Source organism: Equus asinus, chromosome 27, assembly GCF_041296235.1.
Source record: "Equus asinus isolate D_3611 breed Donkey chromosome 27, EquAss-T2T_v2, whole genome shotgun sequence".
NCBI lineage: Eukaryota > Metazoa > Chordata > Mammalia > Perissodactyla > Equidae > Equus > Equus asinus.
This window is the reverse complement of record NC_091816.1, coordinates 17,877,671-17,892,608: the sequence shown is the minus strand read 5'-3', so window position 1 is coordinate 17,892,608 and position 14,938 is coordinate 17,877,671. Positions and strand designations below refer to the sequence as shown.

At 38.0% G+C, this 14,938-nt stretch overlaps 1 protein-coding gene across 7 annotated transcripts in view; it reads right to left on the bottom strand.

The window, feature by feature from the left end:
• Positions 1-14,557, bottom strand: part of TUSC3 (tumor suppressor candidate 3) — a 214,505-nt gene extending 199,948 nt beyond the window's left edge. For 2 of the 7 annotated variants that reach the window (XR_011498777.1, XM_014847813.3), the window contains exon 1: positions 14,179-14,506. Coding sequence is in view for 2 of the 7 variants with exons in the window: in XM_014847813.3 (XP_014703299.1) it covers positions 14,179-14,316 (138 nt within the window). In the remaining 5 variants the exon portion in view is untranslated. Of the gene's footprint in view, positions 1-13,846; positions 14,089-14,178 lie in introns of those variants that run through there. The other 5 variants (XM_014847814.3, XM_070499800.1, XM_070499803.1 and 2 more) reach the window with 5 other exon arrangements.
• Positions 14,558-14,938: the final 381 nt, after the last annotated feature.

The window sequence follows — 14,938 nt, the reverse complement described above, 5'->3', positions numbered from 1 at the left end:
ACAAGAAACGCTTAAAGAAGTTTTTCAAGCTGAAATTAAAGGATGCTAATAGTAACATGAAAACATATGGAAACATACAACACAATGGTCAAATTCAGACTACTCATACGATAATATAGTGGTGTTAATCACTTAACTATAAAGTTTAAACCAGAGTATTAAAAATAACTATAGCTACTAAAGTTGTTAATGAGCACACACAATATAAAAATAGGTAAACTGTAACATTAAAAACATAAAAAGGAGGGAGTAAAAGGGTGGAGTTTTTTGTATGTGATTGAAGTTATCAGCAGAAAATAGACTGTTATATCTATAAGATGTTTTATGTAAGCCTCAGGCCAACCACAAAAAAAATCCAATAGTAGGTCCACAAAAGATAAAGAGAAGGAAATTAGAGCATACCACTATGGAAAATCAGCAATTCATAGAGGAAGGAAGCAAGACAGAAAGAAACGTAACTACAAAACAGCCAGAAAAGAATTAATCAGATGGCATTAGTAAGTCCTTACCTATCAAAAATTACTCTAAATATAAATAGACTGAATTCTCCAGAGAAGGCACAAAGCAGCTGAACAAATTTTAAAAAAAGAGGAAAGAAAAGACCCCACAATATGCTGCCCACAAGAGACTCATCTCACTTTTAAGGACACACATAGGCTCAAAGTGACGGGACGGGAAAAGCTATTCCATCCAAGTGGAAACCAAAAGAGAGAGGGTGTGGCTATACTAATATCTGACAAGTAGACTAAGCCAAAACAGGTAACAAGAGACCAAGAAGGCCATTACATAATGACTAAGGGGTCAATTCATCAAGCAGACAAAACAATTGTAAATATATAGGGACCGAATGTCAGAGCACCTAAACATATGAAGCAAATACTAACAGATCTAAAAGGAGAAACAAACAAAAATACAGTATTAGTAGGGGACTTCAATACCCCGCTTTCAACAATGGACAGATCATAGAGACAGAAAATTAACAAGGAAACAGTGGATTTGAGCCATACTTTAGACCAAACAGACCTAAGAGATATACACAGAACATTCCATCAAACAGCTGCATAATACATCTTCTTCTCAAGAACACATGGAACATTCTCCAACACAGATGATATGATAGGCCACAAAAAAGTCTTAGCAAATTTAAGATGACTAAAATCATACCAAGTATCTTTTCTGAACATAATGGTATAAAACTAGAAATCAGTAACAGGACAAGCACCAGAAAATTTACACGAGGTGGAAATTAAACAACACACTCCACAACACCAGCAGGTCAAAGGAGAAATCAAAAAATATCTTGAAACAAATGAAAATGTAATAACATACCAAAACCTACGAGATGCTGCAAAAGTTCTAAGAGGGAAACTTATAGCAATAAACATCAATCTTAAGAAAAAGGAAAGATCTCAAATAGACAGACAACCTAACTTTACATCTCAAGGAACTAGAAAAAGAAGAAAAAAACAAAGCCAAAGTTAGCAGAAGGAAGGCAATAACAAAGACCAGAGCAAAAATAAATGATAGAGATTAGTAAAACAATAGAAAAGATCAACAAAACTAAGACCTGGTTTTTTGAAAAGATAAACAAAATTGACAAACTTTTAGCTAGACTAACTTAAAAAAAGTGAGAAAGCTCAAATAAAATCAGAAAGGAAAGAAAAGGCATTCCAACTGATATCACAGAAACACATAGGGCCATTAGAGACAACTATGAACACTTCTATGCCAACACATTGGATAATATAGAAGAAATGGGATAAATTCCTAGAAACATACAACTTACCAAGACTGAATCATAAAGAAATAGAAAATATGAACACATCAATAAGGAGTAAGAAGACTGAATCAGTAAACAAACACCTCCTGACAAAGAAAAGCCAAGGACCAGATGGTTTCACTGGTAAATTCTACCAAACACTTAAAGAAAAACATCAATCCTTTTCAAACTATTCCAAAAAACTGAAAAGGAAGGAACATTCCCAAATTCATTTTACAAGGCCAGTGTTACGCTGATACCAAAACCAGATAAAGACACTAGAAGAAAACTAAAAAGCAATATTCCTGATGAATACAAATGCAAAAATTCTCCACAAAATATTAGCAAACCAAATTCAAGAGCAAATTAAAAGAATCATACACCATGATCAAGTGGGATTTATACCTGGGATGCAAGGATGGTTGGACTTTGACATACACAAAACAATAAATGTGATACATCTCATTAATAGGATAAGAGATAAAAGTCATCTGATAATCTCATAGATGCAGAAAAAGATTTGAAAAAATACAACATCCTCCCATAAGGAAACCTCTCAACAAGGTGGGTAGGAAGGAACATATCTCAACATAATAAAGGGCATATAGAACAAACCCACAGCTAACATCACACTCAACAGTGAAAAGTTGAAAGCTTTCTTGCTAAGATCAGGAATACGGGTGCCAATTCTTACCACTTTCATTCACCATAGCACTGGAAGTCCTAGCCAGAGCAATCAGGCAAGAAAAAGAAAGAAACGGCATCCAAATCAGAAGGGAAGAAGTAAAACTGTCTTTGTTTGCAGAGGATATGATCTTATCTATATAGAAAACCCTAAAGACTCCACCAAAAAATGTTAGAACTAATCCACAAATTCAGTAAAGTTGCAGGATACAAAATCAACATACAGAAATCAGTTGTGTTTCAATATACTAACAAAATATCTGAAACAGAAATAAAGAAAACAATCTCATTCACAATAGCATCAAAAACAAAATACTGAAACCAAGGACAAAGGAATTAAAATTCCCTGGATTAGGGTGAAACCCTGCCTGTATCCACAAGCTTAACATGGGAAACAAAGTAACCAAAGTTTCTGAGCTTGCTTTGGATAACTACAGGAGCACAGCTGATAAGAGAGTAGCTTGCTGACAACTCCTCCCCCGCCAGCCAGCCGGACTAAGCATCATGCCATAGCATTAAGCTAAAATGATTGATCATAAACTTTACACATCACAGACTAAAAATCTACCACATGCAACACATAGAACTCCCCTGAATTTGCACATGCGACTCATAAAGAAATAAGATAGCTGCCATGCAGAGAGGACTCTCAAAACCTCAGCCCCCAAGGCCACATGGTCCCCCATGCCCTACCTAAACCCCAAATAAAAACCCTTGCTTGCAGCTTTTCAGGGAGTTTGGGATTACAGCCTTAGCTCCCCATTCTCCTTGTTCAGCACTTCACAATAAAATTCCTACTTTCTTCCACTACACCTGGTGTCAGAGACTGGCTGGCTGCATGACAGGTGAGTGAACCCACTTCAGGTTGGTAAATATACTTAGGAATAAATTTAACCAAGGACATGAAAGATCTGCACACTGATAATTATAAAACATTGATGAAAGAAACTGGAGAAGACACAAACAAATGCAAAAATATCCCACGTTCATGGATCAGAAGAATACTGTTAAAATGTCCATACTACCCAAAGCCACCTATGGATTCAATCCAATCCCTATCAAAATCTCAATGGCATTTTTCACAAAATAGAAAAAAAATCCTAAAATTCATATGGAACCACATAAGACCCCAAATAGCCAAAGGAACTCTGAGAAAGAACAAGGCGAGAGGCATCACACTTCCTGATTTCAAACTATATTACAAAGCTACAGTAATAAAACAGTATGGTATTGGAATAAAAATAGGCACATACCTAATAGAACAGAATCGAGACCTCAGATATAAAACCCTGCATATTGGGTCAATTAATATTGACAAGGGAGCCAAGAATACTCAAAGGGGAAAGAACAGTCTCTTCAATAAACGGTGTTGGAAAAACTGGACAACGACACACAGAAAAATGAAATTGGACCGCTATCTCACATAAGTCAAAAAAATCAATTCGAAGTGGCTTAAAGACTTACACCTCAGACCGGAAACCATAAACTCCAAGAAGAAAACATATGGAAAAAGTTCCTTGACATTGTTCTGGGCAACAATTTTTTAGATATGACCCAAAAGCACAAGAAACAAAAGCAAAAACAAATCAGTAGATTAGATCAAACTAAAAAGCTTCCGCACAGCAGAAGAAACAATCAACAAAATGAAAAGGCCACTTACAGAATGGGAGAAAATATCTGCAAACAATATATCTGATATGAGATTAATATCCAAAGTATTAACTCATACAACTCAATAGCAAAAAAAGAATTAATTAAATTAAAAAATGGGCAGAGAATCTGATTAGACATTTTTCCAAAGATGACATTCAGAAGTCCAATAGGTACATGAAAAGGTGCTCAACATCTCTAAACATCAGGGAAATGCAAAACAAAACTACAAAAAGATATCACCTCACACCTACCTGTTAGGATAGCTATTTTCAAAAGGACAAGAAATAACAAGTTTGGTGAGGATGTGGAGAAAAGGGAACCTTGTGCACTGTGGGTGGGAATGTAAATTGGTACAGCCACTATGCGAAACAGTATGCAGGTTTCTCAAAAAATTAAAAATAGAAATACCATATGACCCAGCAATCCCACTTCTAGGTATACAGCCACAGGAAATGAAAATAGGGTATCAAAGTGATTACTGCAGCATTATTTACAATAAGCCAAAATATGGAAAGAACCTAAGTGTCTATCAACAGATGAATGAATAAAGAAGATGTGCCATATATATAATGGGATACCATTCAGCCATAAAAAAGAAGGAAATCCTGCCACTTGCAACATGGATGGACCTTGAGGGCATTATGCTACGTGAAATAAGTCAAATGAAGAAAGACAAATACCATATGATCTCGCTTATATGTGGAATCTAAAAACGCTGAATTGGTAGAAAGAGAGTAGAATGGTGAACACCAGGAGCTGGGGGTGGGGGAAATGGGATGATGTCAGTCAAAGGGTACAAATTTCCAGTTAGGAGATAGATAAGATCTGGGAATCTAATGCACAGCATTGTGATTGTAGTTAACAATAGTGTTTTACATACTTGAAAGATGATATGAGAGTAAATCTTAAATGTTCTCACCACAAAAAAAAGGAATGATAATATGATAATTATATGATGTGATGGAGGTGTTAGCTAAAGCTATGGTGACAATCATTTTGCATGTATCAAATCGACATGCTGTACACCTTTACAGTACAAAATGCTATGTCAATTATATCTCAATAAACCTGGGGGGGGGGCGGGGAGAATAGTAAAAACCATCAATGTCAAATGCTGTAGAAAAGTCAAGCAGGAAAAGTACCCATTAGGTCTGGCAATGAGGAAAGCAATATGACGGTCTCAAGAGCCAACTCAGTAGCAGAACTTGTTAAATAGGAAAATAAAGCATTTCACAAAAACTTATGTACATCAAATGCAAAATTGCTTAACTCTTCTTTTGTAATGCCAAATCAACTTGTACTACTTGTGAAAAATCACTTTGAATACATGAAAAAACAACGCACAGTACATCCTGCAAATTCACGCACCAATATCAGCCCCAAAGCTAACATTCATTAAGCACTACTTACTACCATGCTAAGTGCTTTCCTGGATTATCACACGTAAGGCTCACAACTCTATAGTAAGACTAACAGACTATCTCCATTTTACAGATAAGGAAATGGAGGCTCAGAGAACTTAAGTAACTTTACCAAATTAACTTTACTAAGAATTTACCAAGTGCAAGGCACTATGCTTGAATATGGGGATATAGGTATTAACAAAAACACACAACTCTTCTCCTCAAAGGACTAACAGGCATAACAGGAATGATAGACAATAGACAGCAATTCACATAACTACCATAAAGAAATAAGTCCCAAGATCCATCTACGTGAGCACAGAGGAGGAGTCCCTCATCCAAAACAGGGAGGAGGGGAAACATGCCTAGGTTGATACAGGAGGAAAGCAGGTAATAGTTAGATAGACATCAGGAGAGTCAGACAAACGCTCACTCAGGATAAGCACTAAATAGTGTGCAAAGAATTTTGGATTGCATCCTATAGGTATTTAAGCAGCATTTAAACATTACTCCTCAAAGGCAGCATTGGTCAGAGAAGTCTCAGGAGAAATCTTTAGATGGGATCGGGGTAGGGATGGCAAAAAAAAGTCACAAACGAATAAACGTTTGAGACTAAGTGAAATGTGCCCGGATTTCTGGCTTGGGCAAACACGTATGAAAATGTGTTACTTGGTGTTAGGGACTGTATGAGGCACAGTTTGGGGAAGAAGGTTGGAACAGAAATTGACTCATACTTTCTTAATCCATGTAGGTTCTATAGTTCTCACTCTTGTAACTTAGGCTTAATTTAGCCTAATTTCATTTATTTAAACAGCTTCATACAGAAACAGATGACCTAATTTCGTAAATCATCTTCTCAAAGGGGTCAAGTCTAAGCAGTATTAACAGGTTTGTTTTACATCTGCCAAATGTCTAATCATTTTAAGGTTTAAAAAACGTACCCATGAAGAGGAAGTTCATAAAAAGATCCGCTACGAAAAGACAGAGGAAAGAATAGTGTAATCAAAGTAGTGAAGCGGGGGGAAAAAAAATGGACAACCTGACAGCATAACTGAGCATGGGAACGTGAAAATACAAACTCTGGTGTCAGGAAACCTAATTTCTAGTCCCAGTTTTGTTATTTAGCCTGAAACCTGGCTTTCCTGCTTTAACCTTCCATAATTCAGTATTTAAAAAACCACATCTACAGTTACTGTTCTCTTTATGATTGGGAATACGCTACAACATCAAAGCATATGACTCACGTAGCTGGCAGGAAGCTAAGTTGAAGAAGAGTACTATTATAATAGTGTTACACGTTGACTCAGCCACTCTTTCTCCTCGTAAAGGCTCCAAGGGGGAAAATGTACAGGAAACAATAGCAAGACACAACACAATCACTCCACCTTCATGAGTGTGAGAAAAATTCTTTATTCCCTTTGCAAGCTCCAACTCTAAAACATGGACAAGTCAGCACTGCACAATACCCTCCTCCTCGAGGGAGGTCCAAGTTTCTTTTCGCTTAATCTTAACTCAAATGTTAACCAAAAGAACATTATTAAAATACGATCATTTTAAAAATAAGTTGTGTCTTTCTGTATTTTATTTGGTGTGTCTTTAAAATGAAACTATGCACCGATCTAGTACATACACAAAAGCAAAACAAAAAAAAAAGAGAACTTTTTAAAAGCATTCACCTAGAAAACAGCATACAGCAAACATATCTGAGGCATAACTTACTCTTCCACTCCTTTCTTGGGCTAACAGCTTTTAAGACGCATCATAAAGTTATTTCCAACTTCCTTCCTACAATCTTTTGGACACTTAATACTTAAATAGAGAACTTCAAATCACACAAAAATAAAGTCATTTTAATAAAAGGAACACATGGAACATTCACTTCCAAACACACCAAAACACATACAGATTTCTAATACTGACCACTGAAGTTCAAAGCTCTGGGAGGGCCACATATACCTAAATAATCCTCTACTAATATTTAATATCTAATTCACAAAGGTCATAGAGCTAGGTAATTGTTAAGTTACTAAAACATAGTGTAGAAAGAGGTCTTTGGAACAAGGCTGTAAACTTACAAGTTGTACAATCATAGATAAAACCTTTAATCCAAGACAACCTTTCTCAGTAGAACGCTTTCAAACACAAAACCTTAGAAATTCAACTGAAAATGTCTTAAAACAATAAGGAAGCTTATTAACTCACAGAACAAGGCATCCAGAGTGAGAGCAACTACAAGGCTAGTTAAGTCATGTCATCAAGTACCCACATTCTTCCCATTTTTCTACTCTGCCATCAGGAACTCACTGGTTTTGCCCCCAGGCTTGTACTTTCATGGTTACAAGATGGGTTCAGCAATTCGAGTACCACATTCTCATACACATATTCTAAGACAGGAAGAGAGACTCTCCCTTCCTTGTGTCCTTTATGAAGAAGAAGGAAACTTTCCAAAAGCCCCACATAATTGTATAATGTGCTCACTCCTAAAACCAATAATTTGCAAGGTACTGGAATAATCATGATAATCTTTGACTAATAAAAATACTTAAATCAACCCAAGCTACTGTTAGCAAAGACAAAAGGAGGGCAAACAAAAGTGTGTCACAACTACCATGAAAAGACACTGTGAAGACCATTATAATCTAACTGAAATGCCTAGCATTCTATCTTCTATCTGCTCTGTTACTTTTTTTTCATTTCTCGATATAATTTAGCCTTATTTCCAACCCCCAAGTTTGTTAAATTCAGTAGGTTATAATAAAGTATCTCACTCAATTTAATATTTATTATGAATAGTAAACATTGGACAATTTATAATCAATTCTGTACCTTAAATTTTACCACAAAACTCATATGAACTAACTTTCCAATGGTTTGCTTTGTTTCCAAGCAGAGAAGACTCTGAACTAAAATATGTTCAAAGGTTGTCAAATCTTATTGACAACATTAAGCCATCTCTAAAAATAGGCTTCTAAAATTAACAACAAACAGTTCCATTTAAGAAAATCGATACCACAATTTATCTAACCTACACTTAAGTGTCCCTTTTCATTAAAGGTAGCTGAGTTTTCATGGTAACATGCAGAAAGAAAATTTCTTTTTCACCTCCAAATGTCAAACTAGTTAGGTATCTTTATATGATCAACCAAAACGTTAATAACCACCAACATGCTAGTGAAGACTTCCTTTTATTCTTAACTTTTTCAGTTCATTAATGGTTCCATGATGCTACTCTTCTATGTTAAAACTTTTATCATAGATTTTGAAACACTCTCTAAGCTCACAGTTGACATTTTCATTTTTTCTTCTGGCATTAAATAGAAATAGAGACAACTAGGCAGGCAGACAGACAGTTATCAACTACTATCAAAAATATCTATTCTTCTGAATAACATTTTGAAGATTTAATATTAAAACTAAATATTTATTTATGTGTTTTATGTATCTATGTAGAACAGAGGAATCATATTTTTGCAAGATGCTCTCCTTAAATCCATGTACAACTCCCCAAGAAAGTATGCGAAGCCAGCCTCTCTGTGTACAATGTGCAAAATACAGGATAAGAGCTACAAAGACATATTATACTGGCGAGTGATTACTGAAAAAATGAGGTCCTAGGGCATAAAAGTTCGTTTCCCATAAAAAAAGCACTGTTAACAGCACTCAGAAAACAGACGGGCCAGATGGGCAGAGCGAAGGATCAAGAGCTCGCTTTTACATATGTTCAACTTGAGAAGCTGCAGAAATCTTGCCCAAAACACAGGATAAAAACTGGATAGAGACTGGCATAAGCATACGTGTTTGGTCTGCGCATGCGCATATACACATCGCAGCGTTACAGAATGAAATGTGCATTTATTCGTGATCCACCTGTTCTCTAGAAAGGGAACACAGTTACTCCTATACTTAGCCAAAAGTAAATTTTCTATCTTGCTGGGATTAGCATGATGCTCCAGGAAGGAGTCTGATGGAAAGAAACAATCATGAGCCAGCCTGACACACCAAATAAACCCTGGAGACTACTGAGGTAACCAACACTAGTCACAGGCACACAGATCACACAACCAAAGTCACTGAACATTTATGGCTCAAGAGAAAATGCAAAGGGAAATGTGGCAAAAGTTGACGAATCTGTGACTCAGCTTACAGGTTTCGGTTCTTCCACGTTCTTTGTGTCTTCCATGTTGAACAAAACACACATATGGGACTGAACATGCTGATGATGTATGTATGTAGTGGAAAATATCCTGAAACGTTCTTTCTTGACAAAGTTACTATCTCTTACTGAGGGAGACAATTCTTTATGAGTTTCTACATAATTTGGCAGCCAAAGCACTGACCCACTTTGTTCTGGACCATCTTTTCAAGGATGTTTGCATAGCACACAGACTTGGAAGACACTGTCCCTTCTAGGAAAAAGAATAGGTTTATTTACTTTCCAATTTAATACAGATAATGTCTCCCTCGAGGGCAAAGGACAAACAAGCTTGCAGCCCATTATAAGAGATCTGAGTTCCCTAAGCTCAAGGTTCCTCTCCTGCTACAAAATTCACATTTGCAGGAATCATCTAGCCTGCAGCATCAGCACAAATCCTGATATTCTGGCAATTCTAGTGCTCTGGGTAATAAACTGTCCACGTGTGACCCAGGAATCCCATGCCTTCTGCCATCATCCATGAAATGCAGCAGGCTAAGCCTTCATAGTTCTTGACAAGCAATTTTGGCCAATCGAAATAAGACTGGTCATTTCCAATCACTCTTCCATGAGTTACTGAACACAAAATCTAACCTAGATGAAACTGCCTGACATCAGCATAATCTGCATATACGTGCATATATATGCATATTCATACCAATGTGTAAATACGATGCATTTCTTAAAGTTGTGCTTATATGTTTGCAAACTTTTTCTTCCACTTAACATCTTTGCTTAAAGGTAAAATCCATTGCTTACCTCCATCCTCTCCCTTCTTTATCATTTGTTAAGATAGTAAAGTCTCTATTTCATGACTATACTACTAAAAAATAACTAGATATATACATTTCAGTGTAAAATGTGCTTAAAAACATTAATGACATAAAGAAGTTATGTCAGAGGCAATTGAAGTATTTCATTTAATTTAGGAAATGACATTACTCCTCTCAAAAAGAGCTTTTTTTATGAGCTGCTTTATTTTTCATCTTGCATATTCATTGTTACCCACCTATCATAGCCTATTAGCTAATGGTTTTCTCTGCAGGAAGGATAAATTTTTATAGCTGCTTTTGATGATGGCAAAGTCAATAGGTCTACTGGAATCATTACAGAATTTGAGCTCTTTTTATATTATCAGAAGAGGTCATTGTAGACTAAAACAATTCTAAATGAAGCTGATTAACTGCTAAGTGTTAATGATGTAAGAAATAGAGAAAGTATCAAAATAGAGGAAACCAATGATGCACTAGAAATGCAAATAACAGACTACTGCGAAGCTAAAGTCTCCCCCAATTTCATATCACTTAACATGAGTGAGGATTCAAAAATTAGTTTTTAATGACTGTTTTCAATGTAATTAAGAAAAGTTGACTATAAAAATCTCCAGTCAATATTCTTTGCCTGTTCATTTAACTATTTCTCTTGACTACATTCTTTACTAGAGAATATAACTTTTTTTTTTTTTTTGAGGAAGACTGGCCCTGAGCTAACATCCGTGCCCATCTTCCTCTACTTTATACATGGGACGCAGGCCACAGCATGGCTTGACAAGTGGTGCCATGTCCACACCTGAATCCAAACTGGCAAACCCTGGGTTGCGGAGGCAGAACTTGGGAACTTAACCACTGCACCACTGGGCCAGCCCCTAAGAAAACTATTTTTTAATAAATGAAAATGTCTTCACACAGAAACAATTATACGCATATATATGTAGACACACACTCACATAAACACAAATCCTTGAATACTATTAATCCTTCCTGACGCAAAAACCTCCTGCTGGGAAGTTCTCAAACAACGTTAAGAGTTCAGAATTCTCAGTGTTTCATAATAAAATAAGTAATAGACAATTTATTACAAACCACACAATTTACTATTACAAAGTCAGTTTACTTGGCAAAAAATGCATTTGAAAAAAAATTTCTCTCATTTTAGCAGCTCATCATCCTGTCTCATGCTTTCATTTAAATGAGCAACACGTAACAATAGCCACCAATTATTGCATTTGTTATGTTCTAGGCATTGCACTTAGCACGTTATATATGTGGTCTTATTTAATCCCAAAGACAACCCTGAAATGTAGGTATTATATCTGTATTTTAAAACAAAGAAACTAAAATTCAGGAAAGTTAAGTGGTTTGCCTGATGTCATACAGTGAGATAGGGGCTGATTTGTAATTGGACCATCTGTCTGCCTCAAAAACCTATGGTGGGGGCTGGCCCCGTGGCCAAGTGGTTAAGTTTGCGCGCTCTGCTGCAGGCGGTCCAGTGTTTTGTTGGTTCGAATCCTGGGTGCGGACATGGCACCGCTCATCAAACCACGCTGAGGCAGCGTCCCACATGCCACAACTAGAAGGACCCACAACGAAGAATATACAACTATGTACCGGGGAGCTTTGGGGATAAAAAGGAAAAAAATAAAACCTTTAAAAAAAAAAATACCTATGGTGGTAACTGTTACTGTCATAACTATAACTTCCTCAAAAACAACTAATGTCCTTTCTTTATTCTAGGCTCAACTTTAGGCTTCAATTTGGTTTCCCCAGAATGAAGGTAGACACTGTTGATGCCAAGTCAACTACTATGGTACTCATGTCTGTAGTATTTTATTGTAGTAAATTAAGTTCCAACTGCTATACTCTCCGGTCCAATGGTGTCAAATCTTACACTGGGCATCAGGTTCTCAATTCAGCAAAGAAGAAACCACATATGGCAAAACAACCCTGGAATACCCCTAGAAAAGTACCACATTGGTGACCAACCACTTACAACATTTCCAATAAAGAATGCTTTTTTCCCAGTATTAAAAGAGATGAGTTTTTGAACTGAGTACCATGTACAGAACTAGCCTACATTTCAGAGAGATGCATGCTCATTCTGTAAAGTATTAAAACATCAACTATTTTTTATTTTGCTCTTCTTTTCTTTACATAAAATATGTGTGTTCTACAATACCACCACATATTAGTATTAGGCTCTCCTGTTTAAGAGAAATAAACATACCCTTTCTTAATCTTCAAAAATTTTCTCCCTAATTCTTCGTTTTTAAAATACGTCTTATAATTTAATGGAAACAGAAGATATCATAATTTATATTTAATTATACTACGTTAACAAATATTTTCACATGTTAAAATAGTCTTACAATTGGAGATGCTAAGATGCTTTGACACTTTTTAGACTTCTTTTTAGATTTTTTCTTTCAATTGAAAGTTACTATAGTCATAGCAACCTTTCTAAGAGATAAAACATCAGAATTTCCAAGGAGTTTCATATCATTTTTTTATTGCCCTCTGCTCTGGTAATCCATACAAAAATTCTACTTTTTAACCTCCTCCCTTTCTCAAGAAAAACCATGGAATGTAACTCTTAGTATACTAAGTGCAAGAAAATTTATCTTTAATTTCTATTTGTAAATACAAATACAGTTTTAATTTAACAGTGGTTCTTCTCTAACCCTCTTACCAGAACTCCACTACGAATTTCCGATGGCCTATTTTCATGTTAAAATTAAAAAGCTAAAGGGAAGAAGTTAATACTGAGTTCAAAGTTGTTTCAGGCAAAGAGTAAAGAGAAAGAAAATCAAAATTATTTTGCATGTGAGGCTGTTTTTTCACTCTCTCTACCCAGCTATCAAGAAAACTGAGGCAATATTTTAAACCCAAAGTAGATTTTGAGCCACGTGTGTGTATAATTTCACCAGGAAAAATGAACTTGAATTATATAAAGAGAATGCTCTTACTAACATGACATACAACTAGAAACCTTACTCATATTTCCAAAATTGATTTTTTTTTGCTGATCCTTCACAAATAACTCTACAACTACTTTAAATAGTCACTTCAACCCTCGCCCTCATCAAAGTTATTCAGAGAACTAAGATTGAAATCAGGTGATCCGAACTTCACAAATAAACTTGCATAACTTAGACAATGTGATATTACTGTCACATTATACAGAGTTCAATATAATGAAAACCAACCACGCAGCTTTAAAAATGTATAATTAAGAATATCGAATAACTTAAAACACATTCTCAATATGCTGTTGCCTCTTGAAAAGGATATCGAACGGAGCAGAGTAATGAACTTAAAGGACAAATAATTCCCGTAGGTTTGCAAATACTCCTAAAGGGTATTTTCCCATCTAACACACCTCTTTTAGTGACTCGAGGTCCCGAAGGTCTGCCTCCAACTAAGGGTCAAAAGCGCCCCGGCTCTGAAGGATGTGAGGCGCTGAGGCGCAGAGCCAGGGGGATGCTTCCTTATTTTCTGAGAAAGCAAGCGGTTAACCCCACATCCGAGACTTGGGGGCCCAAAGGACTCATCCAAAAGCCTCCCACCAGCTCGGATCCCGCCCCGAGGCCGCCATCGCCCACGCCGGACACACCGGCTGCCTAGCAACGCGGTACGGCTGCCTAGCAACAAGGCCCGCCCCGACCCGCCCCAGCCCGCCCGGGTCTCAGGGGTCGAGGGGGTTGGTTTCACCTCCTTTTTCTTCTGTCCTCCCCCAAGTTGGATGCAGAGGAGCAGCAGGAGAAGGAGAAAGGGAAAGCTCCCGGTGGGCAGGTACCGCAGCCGCCGCCCTGCCTGCCTCCGGCGTGAAGGAGCGCCCCTGGCACCCATCGCCGCAGGGCAGTGTCTCCTCCACGCTCGGTAACCGTGCGCGCCCAGCTCCTACCGGCGCCCTACACCTGCCAGGCCAGCCGCCGGGAGCCCCCTGCCCGTGCCCTCGTGGCTGCCTGCGGCTTCGCCGGGGAGCCGGGCGGCCGCCGAGTCCGCGGTGGAGGAAACTGACGGCGCATCCGGGTCACCGGGAGAGGGGACCTGGAAAGCCCGGGATCGGGCAGGAAGTGGGCGTGGCGAGGGAGCCGGCCTCCGCGCGCGCCGCGTGCGCTCCCGCGGAGCGTTGCGGAGCCCCGCGCTGCGCAGGGCGGTGTTCGATGGCCCGCGGGCCTGAACCCTACGCTGCTGCGATCGCTACTGCGATCGCTGCTGCTGAAACCGATGCCTACTAGTCCCCCGGAATCTGCGAGAGGCCCGGTCGTCCAGCGCTTTACCTGGAGCCGCGGACAGGCCTGAGTGCCTTCTTGGATGTTGGAGGAGAGCTTTAAGGAATTAGGAAAGACCCTCTAGCCAAGGCAGTCTCCGTTCCCATTGGGACATTTTTAGGGCACAGCTGTGGCTTACATACTGAGCCCTCTGAAGCCCCCTACAATAATCTAGAGCCCGCCGGATGCATAGAAGC